A 27,533-nucleotide genomic window follows, 5' to 3' on the forward strand; every position below is an offset into this window, starting at 1 on the left:
AATAGGGGAATTTCAGCACAGAATCAGTAAAGAGATAGTAGAGGAACACCTTGTTAATCTAAATGAATTTAAGTCTCCGGGACCAGATGAACTCCATCCAAGGGTATTAAAAGAACTGGCAAAAGTAATATCGGAGCCATTGGCAATCATATTTGAAAACTCCTGGAGAACAGGAGAGATCCCAGCAGACTGGAGGAGGGCAAACGTTGTCCCCATCTTCAAAAAGGGGAAAAAAGAGGATCCCAACAATTATCGTCCAGTTAGTCTAACATCAGTACTAGGAAAGATTCTGGAGCAGATCATTAAACAGAGAGTCTGTGAACATCTAGAAGGCAATGCCATAATCACAAAAAGTCAACATGGGTTTCAGAGAAACAAGTCATGCCAGACAAATCTAATCTCTTTCTTTGACAAAATTACCAGCTTGGTAGATGAAGGGAATGCTGTGGATATAGTATATCTGGATTTCAGTAAGGCCTTTGACAAGGTTTCCCATGACATTCTTGCAAACAAGCTTGTAAAATGTGGGCTAGACAAAGGAACTGTTAAATGGATCTGTAATTGGTTGACCGGCCGAACCCAAAGGGTGCTCAACAATGGCTCCTTTTCATCCTGGAGAGAAGTGACCAGTGGGGTCCCACAGGGCTCTGTCCTGGGCCCAGTGCTATTCAACATCTTTATCAATGACCTGGATGACAGAATTGGGAGCATACTTATCAAATTTGCAGATGACACCAAATTAGGGGGAATAGCTAATACCCCAGAGGACAGGATCAAGATTCAAAATGACCTGAATAGACTAGAAAGCTGGGCCAAAGCTAACAAAATGAAATTCAACACAGAGAAATGTAAGGTATTGCACTTAGGGCGGAAAAATAAAATGCACAGATATAGGATGGGCGACACCTGGCTGAATGAAACTACGTGTGAAAGGGATCTAGGAGTCCAAGTAGACCACAAGTTGAACATGAGTCAACAGTGTGATGCGGCAGCTAAAAAGGCCAATGCAATTTTAGGCTGCATCAATAGAAGTATAGTGTCTAGATCAAGAGAAGTAATAGTGCCACTGTATTCTGCTTTGGTCAGGCCCCACCTAGAATATTGTGTCCAGTTCTGGGCGCCACAATTCAGAAAGGACATTGAGAAACTGGAGCGTGTCCAAAGGAGGGTGACAAAAATGGTGAAGGGTCTGGAAACCATGCCCTATGAGGAACGACTTAGGGAGCTGGGGATGTTTAGCCTGGAGAAAAGAAGGTTAAGAGGTGATATGATAGCCCTGTTTAAATATTTGAAAGGATGTCATATTGAGGAGGGAGCAAGCTTGTTTTCTGCTGCTCCAGAGAACAGGACCCGGAACAATGGATGCAAGCTACAGGAAAAGAGATTCCACCTGAACATTAGGAGGAACTTCCTGACAGTAAGGGCTGTTCGACAGTGGAATGCACTCCCTCGGAGGGTGATAGAGTCTCCTTCCTTGGAGGTCTTTAAACAGAGGCTGGATGGCCATCTGTCAGGGATGCTTTGATTTGGATTTCCTGCATGGCAGGGGGTTGGACTGGATGGCCCTAGTGGTCTCTTCCAACTCTACGATTCTATGATTCTAGAACAAGGCCACATAGCCCATAAAACCCACAAAAAATATGAATGGCGGCTGTGAAAGCCTTTGACTTCACAATGTCACAGTGCTTTCTGAAAACTGACAACCTATGGATAATGTTGGTCTATAAAGTAGCATCAACACCCAAAGCAGAGTATCTTTGGGAGACCCCTCAATCTCATGGTACTTTGCCACAAGCTTCCTATTATATTCCTTGCTGAATGCATCCCCTGCAAAAAAATAAAGTTATCACCACACTTTTTCAAATGTTTTCACTGTTAGGATCTAGCATTCTGATGTAAACATATTCATGAGCTTAATAGTTCAGAATAAGCCCCACCACAAGAGTGGTGAATTTTTTTAACTGCAGTGCATATGATATTATATTGATAAGCAATGTCACCCACTACAAACCCACATCTAGAGGACAGGCGTTCCATAAATCACAGATTAAACAAGACAGTTAGATGTTGGTAAAGCTTTACTGTCACCATGATTTTATTCTGCTGTTCTCTAAACAAAGAAGATTGTGTTATTGATTAAGGAAGCACGCCATGACAGTAGCAAACAGTCTCTGATGAAAAAATGAAAATAAATATGCAACACTCTAAAGCCTAAGAAGGCTGCCAAGACTTGGATCCTGTGCATCTCAAACAGAAAATTTCAAGACAGAAAGCACCGTACCTGAGACTTCTTCTCATGGGATGAGGTGAACAGCTAGCTGAATTGGAAATACAGTATACCTGAGCAAGGGATCTCCACTGATCATGGAAGAAAAGCCCTCTTTAAAGGTTTAACAACACAGGGTTTGTGTAAGAATTCAAAAACATAGCCGTATCAGTCTGGAAAGTCAGTATGCAAAGGGATCTCGCATCATGTTTGAGACACTGAAAAAGAAGAAGCTGGTAGCATCAGCTTTCCTAAATTTGAGCCTATTTCTTCAGATGCGTGGGGTCTGTGTAACTGTACGATCTCTCCCTTCATCAAGTCAACTCCTTGGTATTTTTCAGCTCTTTGTAGAGAGTAACACCTGTGGCACTTGAAATGTGTAGGAACCTGAATCCACTCATGAAACAAAAACTCATGTCACAATAAATCAGTTTATCTAAGGTACCATAAAGCTCTGCTGTTTTTCTGCTACAAACTTAACAAAGCTGCACTTCTTGGAAGCTATTCTGGGACACTGTCTCACTTACATGGTATTGAATGGGCCATGCTATTGTACCATTGGCACAAGTGGGCAAGGGAAAGTATCAAAAAGATTTCCATGCGTTTTCAAAGTGGCTGTAATACTGCAAATGGCTGGAAAAATGCAAGCTATGTCTGAGCATTCTGAGAGCAAATCAAAAGTGAGCTGAGTTGCAACCCAACTTCTTCGTGGTTTCTCATGAAATGCCTGCTCATACACAGATTAATATAACATGTCAAATATCTGGAAGTGAAAATGATTACCCTTCATTGTTCTCCATGAAAACTCTTACCTGTCATCAGCAGGCCGAAGAGATGGAAGACGGAAGCTGGTGTTCCTGTCCAATTTTGATTGGCTCTTTGTTCTTTTGATTGAACCTTTAAGCCGTTTACTGAAGAAGCCCTAAAATGGAAAGCAGCAGGAAGAGAAACAATGCAATTTATTATCATTATTCCTTTTAAAGTACCTTCTAACTAGTCACTAGATAATGATCGTCTTCATGATCATAAATGGGCTACTTCTTTTGTGACACAATGTTCTTTTAAGCAGGACCCAGGGAGGTTCTTTAAGTCAAAATATAATCACATTGACATACAAACCATCAGCCACCACTGTCTGAAAGATTATTTGGAGTGGGGGGACCACAGCTCTTAGGATAACCAAGGCAGCATGGCCAATAGCTGTGTTAGGTATGGGATTATGGGGGCTGTAACATATCTGAGGTCTGTTTAAAGTGAAGGTGAAGAGAGGAAAGAATTTGTAGCAATTTTTTTATGCCAATCCCCGCTCCCTGGCAAAATACAGTGATCTTACTCAGACATAAGATAAAGGCATCACAGCTCCTTTTCTCTGCAAATGTATCTAAAGTGACCAAATGAATCAGGAGAGAACAGTTGGTGCTTTAAAGTTACCAAGGAAGAATCCAAGAAAAACAAGAGGTTCATGTCACCAAGAAGGCCCAGCAACTCCATAAACCATTCACAAATTAATGTACATCTTTTAATGAAATGGGAAGAAAGCTATAAATATGTAGGGATCTGCAAAACAAACACAGAAGTATAAGCTCTATGTGACAGTAACTCAAAGCATGCTGGAGGTGGGAGCAACATGATGAAATATACAATTAGCCCCCCCCCCGCCATATCCACAGATTCATATTCCAGAATTTTCCCCTCCAAAAAAACAAACCTTGTTTTGCCAATTTATATAAGGAACAGGATTTTACTCCAGCACTGTACATAATGGGACTCGAGCATCCACAAATTTTGGTATCCACAGAGGTCGGAACCAAACTCAAGAGGATACCAAGGGCCACTGTATCTGCCTTCTTGCCAAAATTTATTGGTTTTATTGAAATAAATATATATTTTACCAAATCTCTGCACAGGTGAGTTTTTGAGATAATAAATGAAACATGTGAAAAGTTACAATTCAGCACAAATTCTCATTTACTGTCAGGAGGCCCTCTTCAACTCTTCTTTTCATTCCTGTTATAATTCTGTACAGGACCAAAATAGCACCCCTCCAACTTGGATCTCCACTAATTTAAGCAGCTAACATTTTGGTTGTTTGATTGCTAATTAAAAAATTGCTAATTAAAGAACACTTTTTACCCCTAGTAAAAAGTGGGTAGTGGATGAAGATTGTGGAGAATTCTAATATCTCCCAACAATTTCCCTTCACTCCAGCGAGAGACTGAAGCCATGAATACTACAATTTCAATCTAACAAACAGCAGGTGAACTTGAAATCTGGCGTCTAGGTTTCCAGATTCAGTTTGGACTTGCATGATGGCATGCTCTTGTATTACCAAAAATCCCTTCTCAGAGAAGATTAGCATGTCTGAGAGAAGGGTTTTAACCTAGCCTTTTCAAGACACACTGGTTTTGTATATGGAGGAATGTCTGAGGGAAGTATTCTATCGTGCAAGTGTCCCTGCACAATAGCATAATCCAGACACAGAGATGTATGCTTGGGAGAAGTGAGACTTCTTGCTTATCAGAGAGTACCACTGCGATGGTGGGCCACAGTGTGGGCAAGAGTCTACTCTTTAAAAAAAAGGCCCACCCACTCATTCAATTAGAAATGTGACAAGGGAAATATAGCCTAGAACTCACTCCGTCAGAATCTATCATGTCTAGATTTCTGCCTACTCTATGAATTCCCCCCCCCCCCCAAAAAAAAATGTCCTTGGCTTAATTTACTTCTCCAAAGCCAGTGAAGGTGTACCTCTGGTCTAAAGTTAAGGGTATGCAAATCATAGCCAACAAGTGTTTTCTTTATCAAATAAAATCATGTCACAACATCCAAAACTTTAAATTGTTGAGCATGACCTACAGTTTTCAAATCACATGTTCCCAAAGATTTCCAGTATTTGAACACATCTACAAATATAAGCATGCACACCCTAGGTGGGGTGGGTGGGAGAACCTCAGGCTTGTACTCAAGTAACAGAATAGTAAAAATATTTCACTTGGCTGAAATAATTCCCCCCACTGAGAAAATGAAGAAGTGGAGCTTAAATATGCCAGCAGTCTGGACACACACAAGTTGTGGATGGTAGTTGTTTCCGATGTTGTCCTAATACCTTGTCTCAAGAAACCATTTATTTCTGGAATAAGTAGTACAGAAGGCTACTGTACTGTACTGCCAGGAATGATGACTATGCCCTGTCCAGAATTACATATGTGCTTCGTCGAAGCTAGGTATTTATGACCACTTACATCCTTTGTAGTCTCTTTTCCTCCTAAATTTACCTATTTCAAGTCCATCACTGTTATCTCCATTCCCTAGATGTTTAGCTATAGTATTTTTGTGACATAAAATTAAGCTACTCCAGATCATTTATCATACCTCTGACAAACGTTCCTTCAGTCTAATATCTATTGTTACATAAGCCATATAAACATATGCACATGAAGATGCAGCAATAGAAGAAACCCTCAAACTTGCTGACAGTATTATACACACAGTTCTTGTGCTAGAATGGCACTACTGAGAGCCTTGTAGGTTCAAACAATTGTGTTTGCAGTTGTTGGGGGGGAAGATTAGCAGCGCAAGGAAGATTTCACTAATTTAATCATTTGTTGCGTATAGCTGGAGTTCTGTTTACAGATTCCATAAACTTGAGCAATCCTAATACCTAATTCCAGCAGATGCCCATTTATTTTTACATAGGTGAGGTAAGCAAAAGCTTCACCTTCAACTGATCATAAACTGAAGAAGTGATTTCAAATCCCAGCTACTGCTGTTTGTTTTAAGTGTTTTATTTCATTTTATTAAAATACTATCTTGCTTCAAAACCATGTTATTGTTGTACGCAACCTTAAGGGCACGTGGAGACAAAAAAATGAGGTAAAAATGAAGACACTAACTAAATTAAATATCTTAATTAAATTAAATATTAACTCCCCTACAAATACCAAAGATTTAAATAAACTTGAGAAGATATAGCACACTATGATTTGGAGAACTGCCAAGCGAAGTGAGGCAACACTTTAATACAATTAATAAAGGGATATGGAAATGATGAAATAATGCTGAAAAAACTGAAGAATAAGAATGACAAGGAATGACAGTATTGGAATAAGGGTCCCTGAAGAAGAGATAGCACTTTGTTAAGAGCAGCAGATTTGTAGCCATGCACAGCATAAAAAAGCCAGCCCTGTTTACAGACAGTTTAGTAGACCCTTTGAAAAGTGCCATTAAAAGGCAGATGATCAATACACGCTTTAGGCTCTCTCTTGGGGCCAGTGTTGGAACTCAACTAGAATAATAAAGGTATTTATATAAGAGAAGGTCAAAGTACATAGGAGATTGCATGAACAAGGTGACAGTAAGGAATAATAACAGACCTAATTATCCTTAGCATTAATATAGTGCTTCCGAGTATTTGAAGCATTTCACATACATTACCTTGTAATTCTCACTAGAACTATGCAATGTAAGTCAGTGTTATTATTCCCACATTACAGAGGAGGGGTGCTAAATTTAAAGCAGAGGCAAAATATGAGCTGGGAACTTCCTCCTTTGTAATGGTTAGTCTTGGCTATTGTAGCACTCTGCTTTTTATTCCAATGAACAACTTTCAATTAATCTTGTAGAGAGGGCCAGCGTGGCTTAATGGTTTGAGTGTAGGACTAGGACTCTGGAGATCAGGGTTTGATTTCCCGCTCGGTCATGGAAAATGGCTGGGTGACCTTGGGTGAGTCACACACTCTCAGCCCCAGAAAACCCCACAATAGCTTCACCTTAGGGTTGCCGTGTCACAAACGACTTGAAGGCACACAACAACGCAAATGTTGCAGAAGATGTCTCAAGTACTGAAAATGAATAAAATATCCTCTAAAATGTGCCTCTGGACGTGATTCATAGATTTGTAACGTAATTTTTGGTAATAAGTAAATAAAATCAACTTGTGTGACGAGGACTGTAATTAGCTCCACTCTGAAATTTACCAGTGTGGGAACCGTCTATAAATGTCGTTGCTGTTGTTCTTGTTAACTGCCCTTGAGTCAGCCCTGTCTTATAGTGACCCTGTGGATGAGTTATCTTCAAGACCTGCTATCCTTCACTGCTTTGCTTAAGTCTTGTAGATTCATGTCTAATTGAATCTAGCCATCTGGTGTCCAGTCTTCCTCTCTTTCTACTTGTCCTCCACGTTTCCAAACATTAATGTCTTTTTGAGTGAGTGATGCCTTCTCATGATGTGGCCAAAGTATGACAGCCTCAGTTCAATCATCTTGGCTTCCAGGGGTAATGGTGGTTCTGTTTTGAGCTACTCAAGGATTCATTTGTTTGTCTTTTTGGCTGGTCACAGTATCCTCAGCACTCTTCTCCTACCTGGGATAAAGTCCAATGGAACCCAGTGGAACTTATTAAGTGGACAAGCACAGAACTGCACTGAAAAATTCCCTGCAGTTCTCCAAATTAACAGTCAACCTGAATTCAGGGGTAGACGGTGCTATGCACATGCTGCTTAAAAACAGCATTTTACATTTTTTTGTTTTATTTAGGAACAGATTTTATTTTTATACAGGTAGGAGGAGTTGGTGATTTGATCATAAGGAATTATACTAAGGAACAAAGAGAAATGTATCAGTGATGACAGTGTTGACTGACGTGCAACATGGCAGCCTGATGTGAAGGTTGAAAGCTTCATACATCACAGATAGGTTGGTAAATAATGTGAGAGAAGACTCGGTGGTCATAGACCAGGTTTGCACCAGTAAGGTTGGTAAATCTCACATTGTGGTCTTGGAAGATAGAAAGAGCTCCTGAGAAATCTTGTTTACACAAAAAGGAGGGGGAAGAAAGGTCTTAATATGTGGCTGGGAGAAAGGAGAAGGATTTATTGAGCACTAACTCTGGCACCACTGGTACTATTAAAATATTAGTAGTAATGGTAGCAGTAGCAACAGCACTGAACTTATAAAGCATCTTTAAAATGTCTAAGGTAAATTTTCTGTGTTCATAATCTAACAGAGACAAATAGATTTTTTGTTGTTGTGTGCCTTCAAGTCATTTCCATCTTATGGCGATCCTAAGGCAACCCTATCGCGGGGTTTTCTTGGCAAAATTTGTTCAGAGGAAGTTTAGCCATTGCCTTCCCCTGGCACAAATAGATACAAAGGGGGAAAGACTAGAGAGGGAAGAAGCAAGCAACTACTGGAGAAGCAATTCACTCTGTTTAATGGATGGGGATCTCCCTCTTGGTGTAATTTTCAAATTGATTTCTAATGAAAGCAAAGGTGGGCTGGGAAATGTCCAGCTCAGGGGACATTATTCTTAAAAGATGTGTTCATTGAGGTGGTGTATGGTGGACCCTCAGATATTGTCATAGTTCAGGTCCCATCACCACTACCTAGCAAGCCATTGTAAAGGATGAGGAGAGGTGGGATCTGGCAATATCTGGAAATGCATGTTTGTATAGACCAGAGGTTTACAATGAGTCTGTAGTAAAACATCTGCATAGGAAAATGTTTTAGTATAGTAAAAGCATTTGTGGTCTTTGTTGTAAAAAAATCTGCAAAGGACTTCCCTCCACAAAATGCTACTTTTTACATGAGCACTGTTCTACAACAAAAGCATTTTTACACAAAAACACTGTATCCCACCCCCATGATACCAGCAACAAGGAAACAACAGCAAAGTATTAAATCATAGAATCATAGAGTAGGAAGAGACCACAAGGGCCATCCAGTCCAATACCCTGCCATGCTAAAAAAAGATGAGAGGTGCTAAAACAGGAGGAAACTATTTAGCAGAAGAGCATGCTGGATAAGTAAAGCCTTTTAATGATTTGGGGAAGATGCCACTGAGGGAAAAGAAAATGGGAGTTATATACAGGTATCAGAGGTTTACAACCTGAGATTTTAATGCGTATTCTGGGCAACAGCACAAATTCACTTTTTGGTAGGTATGTCAATATTGGATGGACCCCATCCACCCCTCTTCTGGGCTGGTACATACATGATTGTGTATTCCTTCTCTGTCCCTTGTTTTTCTCTCTCTCAACTCTCCTCCTGCCCTGTTCCCCTCAATGTCTCGAGTTCCTCTTCCCACTCCGTGGCTCCCATCTCTCAGAGTATCTTTCCTCCACTCTCGGGCTCCCATCCCGTTTGGATTTTCCTTTCTCTCTCGCAGGTTCTTCCCCGTCACACTCCTCTTGCTTTTCTCAGCTCCCTTTCCCCCTCTCCAACTTTGGTTCTTCTTTCCTCTCATTCCCTTCCTCACTGCCCTCACCTTTCTCTCCCCATCTCTGACTGTCCTCCCTCCTGCCTCTCTGACTCTCCCCCCATTTACGTCTTTTATCTAGATCTCCCCCTACCAACTCTATCCTGCTTTTGCACACACACACTCCCTTGGTTTTACATCCTCTCTCTACAGCTTGAGCCTTCTGCCATTTTGTTGTCTTCCCCAACTCCTCTTTTCTACCCCTGCCACTACTGGTGAATGGAGCAAAGTCTTCATTCATTTGCACAACAGCAGAGAAACTACCTGTTGAAAAACAAATGAGAGAATCCCCTTCCCAGCAAAGGCCTTGTTCTCCTAGGGCACATAACGGGAAGGGATGGTCTTCCCTTCCACCCCCAACTGTCTTCCAGCATGGTAGCTCTTCCCGTGCAAATGAATAGAGAAACTACCCTATCTCCTTGCACAAATGGGGGGAAAAAGCAAGCAGCATAAAGGGCACCCCAGCCTGGTTTTGTGGGCGCAGTAGCATTCATGGTCACCACACTGAGTTCCCTACAGACATAGATTAAGGCAGGGAGAGAGAGAAACCAATTGTCATGGTGCAAGGAAATGGCATTGGAGAGTAGAATACAGGTGGCCCTTTGTATCCATGGGTTCTTTATCCACTGATTCAACCATCCACAGTTTGAAAATATTGAATATATATATATATATATATATATATATATATATATATAACCAAAAGTGAAGCTTCATCTTGCATAGACATCATTTTACTATGCTGGTGTACTGAATGGGACTTGAGCATCCACAGATTTTGCTATCCGTGGGGAGTGGAACTAAACCAAACAGATACCAAGGGCCCATTGTAATAAGGAGGACAGTTGCTTCCAAGGATAAGAATTACAAGCACAGACCTTTGTCCTGTTTCATTGCAGGAACAAAGAGAAAGGTAAAAGAAATATGCTCACTGGCAACTTTGAGGGAGTCTACAAAACTATAGGGAGGAATGGGGGGGGGGGAACTGAAGGCATCCAGCAATATTAGCTGATAAGGCAAATAAAAATAGATCAAAACTCACCAGGTACACCTGTATGACAGCATATTTGAACAAAATGATATGAATTATAAACACATAAAAACATATAGCAACTTAGCTCTAAAATGACAAAAAACTAATAGAAGGCTCTGTAAATCACTCCATAAAATGATCCCATCAATGCACAGCAGGCAGAGAGAAAAGGGAATTTGCACATATTTGAGGAGGACACAAATTGAAAGAGCAAAACAAGGAAAACGTAACAGTGTTTCACTCTAAACTTCATTTTTTAAAATCTAAAATAAAAAAGGAAGGAATTTTAATACAGAGGGTTAAAACAATGTTAATAAATACGTCTGCAATTGAATAAAGAGCTAGATTCTGATGGTCACTCAGCTTCATAATATAAAAGCATAATACAAGAGAACCTAAAATTTAAATTTAAATATTAAATTTAAAAGTTCAGAAAGCTTGACATATACATACCCTATAATAGCCATGGATCAGCCAGGGCATGGCTAGTCCTTTGCATTCCTTGTTTCTCTGCTCTGTCTTAAAGAACTCTGAATTACTCCTCTTCCTGCTGAAAACTCCAATGTTTCTTCAATTACTTTGCATTCAGTTAACTTCGCAAGAAGGAGTGGAGAGGGATGGAGTCCTGCCTTTTTCAGTAGGGTTAAGCAATAACAAGAGGAGGAGTGGGAGGGAGGTTTGCTTCCTTCAACAACCTGTGTGACTCAGGACTGAATATCACACTACACTGTTATAGCACTATGATTCCACTTTAACTGCTATGGCTACCTCCTGTGGAATCCTGGGATTTGCAGTTTAGGGGAAAGCATTTAGAATTTGCACCCAGGGAGCTCTTAAGGCCTCACTAAACTACAAACCTCAGAATTGCACAGGAGGCTGCCATTAACTGCTATGTGGGATAATAGCTCTCTAACAGTGTAATAGTGTAATATTGGCCTGTTACAGACTGCCAAAATAAAGCTGCTTCGGGTCTCTTTGGAGGTATGCTGTTTAAATTATGCATGCATCCGAAGAATCCGGAAGCTGCGCCAAAGCTGCACTCCAGTGCTTAAGAATGGAGTGTGGCTTTGGCGCGACCTCCGGACTCTTAGGACCCATGCGTCATTTAAATAGCATACCTCCAAAGAGACCCGAAGCAGCTTTATTTTGGCAGTCTGTAACGGGCCATTGACCTCAGTGCATCTATACTATAGAAATAATACAGTTTGACAGAACCTTTAAGTGCTGTATCTCTATCCTATGGAATCCTGGGATTACAAAATCTTTAGCTGTCTCTGCCAAAGAGTGCTGGTGCCTCACAAAACTACAAATCCCAGGATTCTCTGGGATGCAGCCATGACATTTAAAGTGGAGTCAAACTGCATTATTTCTACAGTGTGGATACACCCTCTAATTGCTCCTTGACATAAGGAAAGAGAGGCTTTTCCTTCAAATTACAGCTCACTTAGAAATGTGCACTAAGCTCTTTTCCAATCTCTCTCACAGATACTGTACATACATTTTCCTTTTTAGTGGATTTCTCCTTCATTCCCCTAAAATAGGATAAATATTGTAGAGAAGCATTTTAAAAAAAAATTCCCCATGTGCATTCCGTCTGTAGATCTGTTCGTTTTTGAGATTTGCATATAAACCTTATATTTTGAGGTTTAGTTTTACTGGATTTCTTCTCTACACCTTTCTCTTTGCCTTACTTGTCCTGTATGCATTTGTGCACAGGGTTTTACAATTCCATGGGAAATAAAATGTAACTTGTAGAGATCCAGCATCAGATGAGATTTACTGGTTGCCTGGGTTTTGTAGTTGTTGCTTAAGAGAGTGTTTGGCAGAGGATTTTCTATTCAGAATAATAATGCAGTCAGAATGCATCTAAGGAAAAGTGAGGTCCAATTAGTTCAGCAAGACTTACTCCTAGGTAAATGTGTAGATGATTTGTCTTTGTAAAACACCGGAAAAGGTCACTGGAATTTTCTTCTATTTATCTCTTGGAGCTAAAAAGTATTTCACATTATCTTCTTGCACCCCGCCTGTATTTTTATTCTAGGAACATCCCTGTAAATTAAGTGAGGCTGAGGGTCTATGAGTAGCATAAAGTGACCATATTAATGTTATGGGGAAGCTGAGATTTGCCCCGATCATGCCCTGGACAGAGTGAGAGCTCATGCAGTGACCAGGGATCTGAGAGAAAGCTGTGATTTTGAGCTGGCAATGATAAAGGTATTTTGATTTTACAATGATGTAGTATATAATGCGTTTATTGCTAATTATGCTGCATGCACACACAGTATAATGTATTTATTGATCAGGGTATTTTTTCAAGTTTTCCTAAGCTCAGTATATAAATGACAAGGTTTATTTGCTTAAAACAGTAGTTCTCCCTGTCAGTCTTTATTAAGAAGTCTTGCCCTCTTGTCACCTGGCCAAACCATTTTCACCACACTCTAATGTTGCTTGGCTGCATGGGTCTCTGTTTTCAGCTATGAAATGCTGGCAGAATATACATAAAATCATATAGGCCCTACACTGTAAGACAACAGTCAACTCACGGAATTCAGGTATTACAACTAGAGGGCTCGACAGACCGCCCCTTTGGAGCGGCGTCCTGCTGTCCCTTTCCTCGCTAGATTGGGGCCATGGCAACAACATGCCATAGCCCCGATCCAACGCTTTGCCAGCGCTAAAAGAACATCAGGATGCTGCTCCTTTTAGCGCCGGCAAAAGGGCGCCCTTGCCATGGCAGCTTTTCGGTGCTCCTTTGGCACATTATGTCTAAACGCTGTGCCAACAGAGTGCCGTGATGCCACCTGCTGTGCAGTTGGGTGTGCGGCGTCAAAATGCCATGCCCCCACTCTGTCCCGATGCCAGCGTTTAATGCTGGTCTGTTTAGCCCCTAAGACTCAAACGTTACACCATTCTTCATCTATACACATAAGAGAGAGAGAGAGAGAGAGAGAGAGATCACATGTACAGTTGGCCCTTCTTATACATGGATTCAAGCATCCACGGTTTGAAAATATTCAAAAAAAGTATAAATTTCAAATATCAAACCTTGATTTTCCATTTTTTTTTATAAAGGACACTATTTTGCTATGTCATTTTATTTAATGAGACTTGAGCATACATAGATTTTGTTATACATGGGGGATCTTGGAACCAAACCCCAGCATATAACAAGGGTCCACTGTATTCTGTAAACAGAAGTAATAACTGTAATTGCTACTGTATAACCTGGTTAAAAAAATATATAGACAGGCCAAAATAAAGCTGCTTCAGGTCACTTTGGAGGTATACTGTTTAAACGATCCATGCATCCTAAGAGGCCAGAAGGCACACCAAAGCCACGCTCCTGTCCTAAGGACTGGAGCACAGCTTTGGTGCAGCTTCTGGCCTCTTAAGATGTGTGTGTCATTTAAACAGCCCATAGAGAAGCAAATGCCTGATGTGTGGAAGAGTCAATCAGGATTTTTTCTCCCTAGAGTAGTATTGTTGGTTGCTTGAAATATTTGGATCTGAGACTGCTCTTGTTGCACTGTCAGTGCTTAGGATGAACAATATCAGCTGGAAAATCAAGTAAGGTGCTACCAAGCCTATCCTCCAGCATGATATGTCTGGGAGCTGGCTGTGACTAATGTAAGTGTTCTGCATATGCTCAGAGATACTATGGCGGGATACATACTGCCATTTAGTACGTATAGAATACGTACTAGGGTTAGGAAGGGGCGGTGCTTCCGCACCCCCCTAACCCTAGTACGTATCCTATACGTACAAGATGGCGGCGCCCCTTCCACATGGGCGCCGCCATCTTTGTGTATCGGACGCTGAGCGTCCGTACGCGTCGCGCCGCTTGTGACGTAGCGAGCGCGCCCCTGGCGCCTCGCTACGTCGCAAACGCGACGAAAAAAGAAGCTCCATTTTGGAGCTTCTTTTTCGGTCCGCGCGGGAGTCGGGCCGTGTGAAGGCTCCGGCTCCCCCGCGGACCTACTGGCGGTGGCGGCAGAGCGCCGCAAAGTGGCGGTATGTACCCCGCCATAGTTTACCTGGCTTGCAGATGGAAGGAGGAAACTGCTTAGCACACTGTGACAAGGAAGATTGGGTCCTTGCCACTGGACGTTGAATGCAAGCGTGAGCCCTGGCTCCAGTTACAAAATGTATTCCTGTACTGGTTACACATTATGATATAATCAGAAAAACAGGTTAACAAAAGAAGTGCAAAGTGTAGCAATTTAATGCTGCATTTCTATACTACTTTATGCCTTCAGTATGCTATAAATCAGTGGTTCCCAGCCTTCCTAATGCTGCAACCCTTTAGTACAGTTCCTCATGTTGTAGTGACCCAAACCCATGAAATTATTTTCATTGCTCCTTCATAACTGTAATTAAATAGATGTTTTCCAATGGTCTTAGGCGACCCCCATGAAAGGGTTATCCCGACCCCCAAAGGGGTCCCGACCCACAGGTTGGGAACCACTGCTATAAATGGACAAGGAAGTTAAGTTGCTCTTTGTGTAGCAAGTAAACAGATAAACAACAACAAAAATTGTTTTACCAGGAAATCAGTGTGATTATTGTTTTATTGAGCATGTTGCTAAAAACTGTCAGCTCTGATCTTAAAAATGTATTTGGAGGCTAGTTGTACTAATTTCAGCATCCTCAATGTCTTGTCTTATTCTCTCTCTTCCTTTCTATTCTGATAGCTTAGGGAGAAGTCTTCCAAACTGTAGGAATTCCATGTTGAGGACAACATCTGAACAACAGGGCAAACACCCTTTTTTAAAGAAAAAACAAACAAACAATAGCAAACAAACCTGCCACTGAGATGACCCAAAATAAAGTTTGTTTTTCATAGAATCATAGAGTTGGAAGAGACCACAAGGGCCATCCAGTCCAACTCCTGCCATGCAGGAACTCTCAATCAAAGCAATATTTGCTGCCACCAAATCTTGGAAAATGGGTCCTGGGTTCCAAATCTTGGAAAATGTCTCTCTGGCTCCCCAGCTCTTGCTCTGGGACAATACAGCAATGTTTCTGGAGCTTGGCTGCTTACTGCCCACTTACATTCATTCATTCTTTTGCTTGGGGGGGGGGGGTCTGTTGAGCATGGCAGATTTAGCGTTGCATGGATAGCTAAGGTTTTTTTAGCTACTAAGTATGTAAAAAATAAAGGCACCTTTTCCTAAGGTGCTGTTTTACAAGGTTTGAAAATGACTCCAACAAAGATAAATATGAAAATCACACATTTCTGGAGTGTTCGGACACATAGCAAGGTAATATTGGCATACCTCTGCAGCACCCTGTAAATAGTCAAAACTAGAGTACAGTTACACTTTTTCCTCACGCGGGGAGAGGCATATTGCACAGAAGGTGGGGAGGTTTTTAAAAAAATCAATCCATACAACAATAACCAGATTTCATGTATAACAGCCCCCATGCAGTGCAGATATTCAAGGTCAGTGAGCTGAAGCAAATACAGGGAGCAGCTTCACAAATAATTCAATAGCTGGAAAGATTCATTTGTGGGGGTTGACTTCTGCTTGGTAAAGCTATGATTTGAAAAAAGAAGGTTATGATAAACCCTGCCTTGGCATAGATCTGAAAAGCATGAAATCAAACCAACACAAAGTTATAAAGCTGAAACAAATGAGTAGCTTTGGCATAACAAAGCAGAATTTAGACTTCATGTCAGAAAAGATTTCCTAATGCTATGGTTCATTGGACGGTGGCAGTTGCTCTCGCAAAGGACAGTGAGGACAGCCCATTTTCAGGATACACTCTGGCAAATGTACAGTACGGAATAAAGATATACCAAAAAAGAAAGTTTGTGTTCTAACCTCTATGTTTTCCAGCATATGAACAAAAGTGTGTGTGTGTGTGTGTGTGTGTACTAGAGTATTCAGATGAAACATGCTCAGAGACTCACAACCCCCTGCCAGTATAATTCCTTATCTCCACATTAGATTTTCAAAGGCAAATGATGTGCAAGAAATATCCGTTTGGCTGCCCGCACTGCCATGACCTAGGGCAGATTCAGCCCAAGCTTTCATCACACCATTGCCTTGCCTCATTCACTGACTCATACAGGATTTCACAAATCATCATCCCTTCCTTTTCCCTCTGCTTCTAGTATCATCTGGCACTGGTTCTCATAGCTGACTGGTTTTGAGTTATGTTTTTAATTTTTGTATATTTTAATGTGATTTTATATTGTTTGTAGATGATTTTAATTGTTTTTAATTTTAATGAATTTTTAAAATTGTTTTTATCCGTGGGCCACCTTGGGTCCCTCCTGGGAGAAAGGTGGAATACAAATGAAATAAATAAATAAATTCTACATGTTTCCCAACTACAGAAAATCTGTTAGGGAGGAAAAGATGGAATAACTATACAGTACTGACATGAGAAGGAAGGGCTTCTACCTTTTCCATAAGCCAGTTTATCACACTAGCGAGATCCCATGGGAAAATGGGATTTAAACGAGAGTTAAATTAGAGAAAACCCGGAAATGCCCGAAGTTTATCACACGACGTCACTGTTAACGTGAAATAACACGAAGTTAAACCAAAGTTAAACAGAAGAAAAAAGGCAGCCGAAAGTAAAATGGTTGTGTTTTTCTCCGCTTTAACTTCGTATCATTTCATTTTAGCAGCAATTTGGTGTGATAAACTTCCCGAATTTGCGGGTTCTGTTTAAATTCAAATTTAATTTAACTCTCATTTAAAATCTGTTTTCCTGCAAGATCTCGCTAGTGTGGTAAGAGCCTTATCTGACCTTTTAAGTCTCTGTCCCTTGGAATGACTAGCCTATAAGTCAATTGCCATATTGGAACAGCACATGGCTGTACCAAAATGCCTTGGCGCCCTGGTGGCACAATGGTTAAATGCCAGTACTGTGAGTTCAATCCCACAGGGCTCCAAGTTGACTCAGCCTGCCATCCTTTCGTAGGTCAGTACAATGAGTACCCAGCTTGTTGGGGGCAATTGGCTTACACATTGTAAACCACTTAGAGAGTGCTGAAGCAGTATAAAAATGTAAATGCTATTGCTACTGGAAACTATACCTCAATTTGTGCCCCCCCACCCCATGACATGGCAATTACTATCCCTTGGCTAACAACTTCATCTAGTTGCAGCCAAACTTCAGACTTCTCCTAAACCAAGGGCATATAACATGCAACCTGGGAGCCAAATGCTGCCCGCAAGGCCTTAAGTGTGGCTCTGAGGTGTTGAGCACCCTGCCGTTCCTGCCACCAAATCTTCCTTGCTGATTTTCTGCCAATTTTGTACAGATAATTGTCTCCTGATTGGACTGAGTGACTGATATCTGGATTGCCGGAGGAGAAGCAGCAGAAATTTGTACCCGGGGGCTATTGCATTCATTATATGGTAGTGATTGCTATCTCAGAGGATGGCTCTGCTTACATTAACCTCTCCACACACCCACCCCATTCACAGAGATAATCTGGAGAGGCACTGGTGCATCTTAAATTCATTTCTCAATTATACTGGGTGGCAATCCTTGACAGTGGCTGCCCATGTTGAGTGGCTGCCTTTTAGTGGCAAATACAGTAATACATGTACAGTCAGTTTATCACGAAAATGTACTTGCTGTTTAAACATATTCTCTCAGATTTAATTTTTTACCTTCTGGCAGAGAAGTTTAACTTTCTCCAATAATCTAGATAAAGAATGTTTTCAAAAATACCCCAGTGCTACAGAGAACCAGGGATCTTACTGATTCTAGCATGAGACAATACTAAGCAATCATGTAATTTTAACAAATCTTCTTGTTGAGCGCCTTCAAATAGTTTCCAGCTCATGGTGATCCTAAGGAGAACTTATCATGGCAGCTTCTTGGCAGGATTTGTTCAGGGAGTTTGCCATTGTCTTCTTCTGAGGCTGAGAGCATGTGACTTTCCCCAGGTCACCCAGTGGGTTTCATGGTCGAGCGGGGATTGAAACTCTGGTCTCCAGAGTTGTAGTGTAATACTCAAACCACTACGCCATGCTGGCTCTCTTTTCAATCTTTTATTTCACTTAGTGTGCTTAAAAGAGCTAAAAGGCAGACAAGAGACCTTCTTTAGAATTTTTCCAAAAAAAATTAGTATAATTATAAATTTCAATTTCTGGCCCTTCTATATATTTTCCATTAGGCAGGCCAATTTCCTTTAGATATCCCAACTTCTTTTTTAATTTGCTGCACCATAACTACTATTTTTACATCCTCTGACTTTTACTCACTCCACTTCTGTCTCACTTTTATTTCTACAATTTTCCAGACTCCTGCCAGTAAATTCTGAGAATCTGAAATTCACTTATTTGGGGGGGGGGGGGTCTTTTAAAATAGGATACAGCTTCACACCAAGTCAGATCATCCATCCATCCATCCATCCCAGTATTGTCTGCTTTACTGTGACTAGAAGCATCTATTCTTAAGAGCTGTAATGAGGATTTTGGACAGGATTCTTTTCTAGCCTGAACCACAGATGCTGGGATGTATACCAGAGATACTCCACAAACAACACATGTGCTCAGCTTCTGAGTACAAGATGATCATTAATCCCATATGGTCAAAGCCGCCAAGAAGTACAAACCAACCTGAGGATCTGAGGATATTCATACAAGTTGACTTATTTTGGCCCGCGCACATGCACACACATACAGATGGATATTTAATTGGTAGGATATAATGGGATTTTAGCCTTGAGAGTCTTAAAATATGAGTGGTTCCCACAGTACCTCATAGCCAGATAGCTATTTGATAAACGTCGTGTTAAAAAAAGCATTCGCTTGCAGTACATCCTCCAACTGGAACTCAAATTTCCAAGTGCTGGACAAAGGCCCATTAAGAGTTGAGTGGCTTCTGCTGTATGGATGCCACTGTTTAGGGCCCAGATGGACAAAAATGGGAAATGTCCTGCATGAGAATGTTCTATTCAGAAGTGTGTTGTTAAAATAGCTTGTCTGTGAAGATTTAAAAAAATAATAATATAAACCACCAGCAGCCTGAATATAACATATTTCTGAAGGTTTTGTTTTTGACTGCCAATCTGTTCCTGAAGATGATCTCATGCTTCACCAGGAAGTGAGGGCAAGAGGAGGTTATAGTCCAGTTTATTACAAATTGCTATTCTGTTACTTCCCTCGAAGGAATTGGGAATAATTTTCTCCAGGTTACTTCTACTTTACCTTGTATATAACTGTAAAGAAACTAGTTGAGAGACAAGAATTGCATTTGGAAATAATAAGCCTCGAATCGTGAAAACTCTGGGTTATTATGGCGAGAGCATGCTGACTGACTTCCTAAAAACAAAATGGCCTGAACAGCAATTGGGGAATATCTCTTTTTCTGTTCCTCAATAAATTATTATTGTTATTAACTGTACAGTACCGATCTCATAATGTATTGATTGTGACAGGTTTTATGAAAGATGAATAAGGGATAAGAGTTTCTTGGTCAGTGTAAGGGCCACTAGTCATCAGGGATTAAGAGCCAGCCCTCACCCCCGAAAATCACCCCCGCCCCCCCAAAAAAATCATAGAATCATAGAATCGTAGAGTTGGAAGAGACCACTAGGGCCATCCAGTCCAACCCCCTGCCATGCAGGAAATCCAAATCAAAGCATCCCTGACAGATGGCCATCCAGCCTCTGTTTAAAGACCTCCAAGGAAGGAGACTCTATCACTCTCCGAGGGAGTGCATTCCACTGTCGAACAGCCCTTACTGTCAGGAAGTTTAGGAGGAACTCTCTTTTCCTGTAGCTTGCACCCATTGTTCCGGGTTCTGTTCTCTGGAGCAGAAGAAAACAAGCTTGTTCCCTCCTCAATATGACATCCCTTCAAATATTTAAACAGGGCTATCATATCACCTCTTAACCTTCTTTTCTCCAGGCTAAACATACCCAGCTCCCTAAGGTGTTCCTCATAGGGCTTGGTTTCCAGACCCTTCACCATTTTTGTTGCCCTCTTTTGGACACGCTCCAGTTTCTCAATGTCCTTTCTGAATTATGGCGCCCAGAACTGGACACAATGATACAATGTGGATTACTAAACTTGAAGATGCTCATTTATTTGTGATGAACTGTTGCCCATTTCAAAATATAATTTTTAATAAATAAAATGCTCAGATATTGAGAAACATTTGACCCTCCAGATGCAACTCCGATCAGCCCTATTAAGCAAAGCCAATGACAACATCTGGTGGGCCACATGTTCCCCATCATAGGTCTACATGATAATGCCAAAGGTCTTTAGGTGCTGATTCACCCTACATTAAACAAACATTGAAACAGTGGAGACAAGAAGAATCTATGACAGGGCTGTATTACGTTTCAAAAAGTCAGCATTTAAAAAAGTTCAAATAATCAAGAATATACTGTAAATATGCCTATAACTATGGTTAGCTATAAACTGCTATTTTCAGTATTTGGAACATACTGAAGAAAGAGACGGGAGAACAAATACAAGTTGAAAAAGTAAGATGAGAGAAAATTCTAATTTAATAGAAAAATGCCCAGATTATGTGAACAAAAGGTTCTTTCCCCAGTTTATTACAGGCCATTAAGTGGATCATAGAGCAACAGCCAAGAAAATTGTAACCCACTTGATTTAAAAAGCACTTCAGGTTTAACTTGATTTGTGCTGTAACTGAATCCTTTCTCTCAGTGAAATAGGAAAAAGACATAAATTTGAAAAAGGTCTCTGCTGTCAATGATGGTCCACCATTACAGTATGACATTTTAGAAAGAACATCCATACTCTTAAGTTTATGATGAACAAACACAAAGAACTCACTAAAGCAAACTGAAGGCCTATATGCAAGGCTACAGTTATAATGTCCCATGTCCATGAAACAACATATAATTCCACATTATTGTTTTTTTAAATCAGTGAAGATGATATTTGCTATTGCCTTTCACACAGACTGACTGTAACACTGAGTGCCCCATTGCCAGTGTATTATACAATAGTACTGTACACTGTGTTTTTTAAAGTTGGTGGAATCTGTGTGCATTTTCCATTCCAGCCAAAAAGGGCTCCTTGTGACCCCCCTATGCACAGAACCTTATGATGTAAGAAATAAAGAAGTGACTATACCCAAAGTTGAACAGAAGCAGGGATGTGTAATCTGACCTAATTATGTGGTTTTGTTCAGTAAAGAGTTTAACTATCTACTATACGGTCAATGTGATGTCATCAAATGTATTGCGACAGTACTGAAATCAGGCCACAGACAACCTTATCATACAGTCTGAAGACATTTATGACTTTGGGTCAAACATCAAAAAGCCAAGAATCAATTTTGAGTTCACTAAAAGATAAATATTTATCTGATAACTTACCGGTACTTTGAATGGAGATGTGTTTGATGCATCCATGGAGTTGGTTTTGTCTGATGTGCTTGTCCCTGAGATACTCCGTCTTCGAGGAGACCTCTCTGCTGGGACCTCTGGCAGAGGGGAGAAGAAAAGAAATAGGTGAGGAAATGAAAGACTATATTCCTGAAGCACTAGCACATTTCTCAGCATTTATAAGTTACGAAAACTTTACATTTACTTGGAAAACAAACACTGAACTCCATCTCTAAATTTCAGGCAATTCAGAAGACTTTGCTTTACTGAACACATACTTGGCAAAGTTACAACTCCACCTACAGCACAAAAGTACCATGCTTTCAGCCAGGCATGAAGAGAGTTAACTCTATCAAAATTCCATCTGTGAAAGGGGGAAGCTCCTAACAGATATCACACTGAATACAGTTTAATAAAGGTCGAAGTGCAACTGCATGCAGATAATATGGTTTTAACTGACTGATAATTCAGTCAGTAACAGTCCAAACATAATGCAGCCTTACTCATACAGAGGTTCAGCTGAGTTAAACTGTATTTACTCCATTATGCATGCTTAGGATTGCAGTGTACAGCCATCGTAAGATTCAAACATATTCACACACACAAAAACATATTTGCAGATTAAAAAAATAATTTTTTCTTTGATTCAACATAATCTATGACTATTAGTTTTACCTAACACAGAGGACAGATTCCTTCCTGATTTTAACCCTGTAGGTACACATTTCATACAGAAAAACAACAACACATAGAGGTACCTTTATCACAACTGCTGCCCATTTCCAGTTCAAAAGCCTAAGCTTAATGAAATCAAGCTTAACTGAGCGGTACTCCACACAGCATAGGAAAAAAACACATCCTAAGAAAAAGTCCATTGTTATCTTCTGGACTGAAGAAGAAGGCAGTAAACTATGACTCCAGAGGCTGGCATTTTTTACTCCCACAGTTCTCCTTTAAGGAGACCGATGCTGTTTAAACTTCCATCCCTGGCCCCCTGGCCCTTGGGATCCGTGCTACTTCCACTTAAGAAAAAGCTGGTTTTCTCTGAGTCTTCCCCCTCCCCTTACTACAGCCTGCAGACAGCAAGGAGGAAATGCACGAGAGAAGACTGCAGCTATTCAATCAATCGTTCCAAACGCACATCCTCTTCATCAGTTACTTTCAGGCTATTAACAGACACTCAATGGCCATTCCTCAGTTGCAGAATATTTCCTTATTCATTCTGATCCGTGGCATCCAAGAAGATGGACAATCAGCTGGTTCCAGAGAAGGTTTTCTCCCTCAGAAAATAACCAAGACAAGTCTCAAACAAATCCTTCTGCAACGTTTTGCTGTGATGCTTTGGGATAAGAGATTCTGTTTTTAATTGTTCTGCTGCACAGTGTATCAAAAAAGCCTTGAAGAAAACAAAATTTAACATGATGAGAGATGCGAGATGGCAACAAGCCCCCAAGTCTGTTAAGCACTTCTGCATTGAGGAGACTTGCCTTTTCCTTTAAAGGTGAATGCTAACTTTCAAATTATCCACCAAACTGCAAAAAAGGAGTAAAAGGCAACATTTAGGAGAGCTTCCAAAATTACTTGCCTAGAAGACCAAAGAAGGATCACAACAAGGAACAGGAAAGACAACAGGTTTAAACTGTGAGGAAGCAGATCTATTTGTAGAGGGGGAAAAGAAGAATAAGAAGTCAGCAACAGAGTTCCTTGACTTGCAACCACCGATCAGCATAAACTGGTGATTAACCGAAGGTAGTTATCTCCCCGCTCTACCCTGCCTCCAACAACCCATGGACACTGTTATTTCCTTGTATCAGGATTCCTATACTGAAGTCCCTCAAAATCCTTTGCAGAGGTTCTTGATTTTAAGTTGGTGCCTTCGTCTTTTGAAGAAAAAGAAGGAAGGAAACAAGGTCAACCCTCTTGCAGGTAATGCATGGTGTAATTGTCTTTCTTAGAAAAGATGAACAGCTAAAACAAAAAGTAGGACGTATTTGGAGGAGAAAGGGCCAAAATACATGCCTTCACTCCAGTGCAGGAGCCATAATGAAGTATTGCAGTGAGGCTTGGCTGGTCCTGCTACATGCTCACTGAGGGAAAACTGCTCACCATCATCAAAGCATCTCTAGTAATTTAACACAGTCTGCTGGATTTTGCAGCATCACACATGAAGAATTAGAAGCCTGCATCCTCATACTAATGTCAACCATGGATTGACAATACCTGCAAAAAAAATGCTGGCTTAAACTAAGCCAGAAGAAGGACAGAGGAAAAATCCACACTTGCTCAGCCACCTCCCACCTACCGGAAATACATGACCTTGAGACAAACCCCTCGGGTTGCCTGTGAGCTTCAGATTTCAGAAAAGCCTTCCATACGCATTAAAAAAAAAGAAGGAAAGTGTTTCCGGATAGAGATGAGATAAAACTTCAAGATGCAAACTGACGAAGCAGGGATAGCAAAATGAGAAAGCAGCAATTAGCTGTCTTAGGTACTTTCAACTGTACACAGGCATATTTCAAATACTGCAGCTGCAGATGCTGCTTCTGTGCCCTTAAAACGGCTTTTCTGCTGAGTAGGGTGGAAAATCTATACTGTTGCGACCAGGCCAAAATTAGATTGCTGCCCTCCTCTCCCCATGTGTGCTACATAGTGCTTCTGCATTATTTTCACCTGCTGTAAAAATCAATGCACCTCTCCATCTTAAAATATTAAATTACCACAATTCACTGCATGAGTCACTCATGAGGTCCAAGGCTGAGGCACAGATCATACCCTCTCTACAAGTCAACAGAAGCCCAAATCCTTCCCTTCTCTCTCTAAAAACTGAATGGGCGCCCCCATCACCAATGCACAAACATAGGTGCATACATATACATGTTCACAACCACACTTCAAACATATTAACATAACAGCATGTTTGCAAGATGTTCTGTTTAAGTAACATTAGTAAACTGAAACAAGATGAAGGAACTCTTCACAAAATGTAGAAGCCTTCATAGACAAATTAAACAACACCCCCCCCCCTTTAGAACATACACATTAGGATCTGTAAAAATAATAGCATAATGAACGAGACAGAGCAGCATTACTAAAATCACCCAAGACGTTTATGGCTGAGGTGAAACTTGAATCAGAGGTATTTTCTTTTACATATTAGTTGCAGTAGTTTAGTAATTCTCTGGGAACAAGCCCAGAGGGGAAAGCCTTCTTGAAATCAAAGTGTTACAGTATTTTACATATTATACAACAGTTTTCAGCAAGGCAGCGATGAAATGTGAAAATTAAATTTAGCCCTTTCGAAGTCCAGTCACCAAGTAATGCAATATCAACTCTCATCAAACAAATATCTAGCTAGCATGTATGTGAATTCTGTAACTAAGTATTTTGATCTTTTTTTTCTTTTTAAGACCACTATGGCTATCAGAGGCACTGTAAATCCAGTAAGGTATCAATGGCGATAAGACATGGGGAGGGAGAAGAACAGGTTGCTCACCTGTAACTGTGTTTCTTCGAGTGGTCATCTGTGAATTCACACAAATGGGTTTATTCTGCGCCTGCGCAGCAATCCTCGGAAACTTCTGGAATCTCCAGGCAGAAAGCAATGTATCTTTCTGCAACTTTTTGGCGGTAGCCCCGCCCACCCATATATAAGGCCCCTGGTGGCCCGCTCCTCTTCAGTTCCGAATGAGCCGCAAACAGCGCGGCAACAAGCGTTGTCAAATGAACAGACACTGAGGGGATGGATGGGCGGGTTTGTGTGAATTCGCAGATGACCACTCGAAGAAACACAGTTACAGGTGAGCAACCTGTTCTTCTTCTTCGTGGTCTCTGCGAATCACACAAATGGGTTTAGACTAGCGAGCTGTAGTCAGTGGAGGAGGGAGTGTCAAACATAATCAATGAAATCAACAATCAGTAAACAGTGTAACCCAGCACCTTGTATCTATTAACAATGCCGTGGGTTCAGTGAATGGCAGAAAGTAACACTGCCCTCCCAAAGCCTGCGTCTTGTCTGGCCCTGGCGTCCAGCCTTAACGTCTGAAGAATGTCAAAGGCTGGGACCAGACAGCAGCCTTGTACACATCCTCAAGGGGGAATCACCCATCAAGAAGGCTGAGGATGCGGCTACCGCCCTAGTTGCATGGGCTCTAACCCGACCTGGCAAGGGCTTCCCAGCCAGTTCGTAGCAGAGGCAGATGGTGTCGCCGACCCATTTGAAGAACCTCTGCGGTGAAACCGGCAGCCCTTTTTTGGCTTCGGAGTAGCAAACAAGAGTTTCCCCGAGCGTCTGTAAGCAGATGTTCTGTCCAGGTAGGACGCAGCGCCCTCTGGACATCCAGGACATGAAACTGACGTTCAGAGCCTGTGGTCGGATTAGGAGCCAGAGTCGGCAAAACAAAGTCCTGATTGATGTGAAAGGCAGACAACACTCTAGGTAAGAGGGGGATGTCTGTACGGAGAACAACCCTGCCCTTGTGAAATGGAGAAAGGGTTGATCCACCCTGAGGGGACACAGTTCACCAGCCCGGCAGGCTGATGTGATGGCTACTAGGAAAGCTGCCTTCAAAGTAGGGAGTCTCAGATCCGTAGTAGCTAAGGGTTGAAAGGGTTTAGACACCAGATGCGCCAGGACGGCGTCTAGTCTCCACTGCGGAGGAGGAACCGCAGCCGGTGGATGCAGGTTATTGAATCCTTTAAGAACCTTTCTATGTGAGGGTCTCTAAGCAAAGGGGCTTTGTTCTTAAACAAATAGTGAGAGGAGATGGCAGACAGGTAACACTTTATAAAACTTAAAGAGAAACCTGTTCCAGTCAGTGTCATCAGAAGTCCAGAACCACTGGGATGGAGACACGGGTTGGTGGAACGTCCTTGGTCTGTAGGAAGGCAAGGAATTTGTTCCATTGTAAGCATGGGCCGTCTGGGTAGACGGTCTCTACGCTGCCCTAATTATTTGTTGTACACTGGGTGGAAGAGCCCTCAGTACTGAATCCTCCATGCCACCAATGGGAGAGCTTGCATCTCGGGATGGTGGACTTGCTCATCGTGAAGCGAGAGTAGGTTGGGCCGGTATTCCAAGCGGAGATACTCTTGGGCTCGTCGTAGTAAAGGGGCGAGTGAACCAAGGTTGTGTGGGCCACCACGGAGTTATTAAAATTGAGTCCGTCCGGTCGGCCAACATCTTCGAGAACACTCTTGTGATCAGAGGAAACGGAGGAGGGGCATATGGTAGGCCTTGAGTCCACTTGAGCTGGAAGGCGTTTCCTTCTGATCTCGGCTCTCCGGTGGGAGAGCAGAACCTCGGTGTGTGAGCGTTTGACAGGGAAGCAAACAGGTCCAGCCGAGGGGTTACCCAGTGGGCGAAAAGTTGGTTCACCGAAAGCTCTGAGTGACTTTTCCACGGCCAGGATCTCCAAGATGTTGATGTGGAGAGCGGCCTCTGCGGATGACCACTTGTCCCTTATAGCAAGGTCCGAGTGTGGGCGCCCCAACCTTGCAGGGAGGCGTCCATGGTCAAGGAGAGGACCAGTTGTGGAGGCACGAATGGCATCCCTATGCAGACATTTTCATGTTGGAGCCACTAGGATCTCTGTACGGTCCGTGGGATGGTGAGCACCTTGGAAGGAACGTCTTGATTGTGA

General features: G+C 41.6%; 1 protein-coding gene across 6 annotated transcripts in view; it reads right to left on the reverse strand.

Moving 5' to 3' along the window:
- Positions 1-27,533, reverse strand: part of LOC149316626 (ras GTPase-activating protein nGAP-like) — a 280,129-nt gene that overhangs the window by 61,795 nt on the left and 190,801 nt on the right. For 5 of the 6 annotated variants that reach the window (XM_089515961.1, XM_089515960.1, XM_089515964.1 and 2 more), the window contains 2 exons: positions 21,886-21,992; positions 3,079-3,188 (listed from right to left, as the gene is read on the reverse strand). In XM_089515961.1, coding sequence (XP_089372087.1) covers positions 3,079-3,188; positions 21,886-21,992 — 217 coding nt within the window. Of the gene's footprint in view, positions 1-3,078; positions 3,189-21,885; positions 21,993-22,652; positions 23,449-27,533 lie in introns of those variants that run through there. The other variant, XM_089515963.1, reaches the window with a different exon arrangement.

Source organism: Sceloporus occidentalis, unplaced genomic scaffold (assembly GCF_023333645.1).
Source record: "Sceloporus occidentalis isolate IW3139 unplaced genomic scaffold, rSceOcc1.0.p SCAF_3, whole genome shotgun sequence".
NCBI lineage: Eukaryota > Metazoa > Chordata > Lepidosauria > Squamata > Phrynosomatidae > Sceloporus > Sceloporus occidentalis.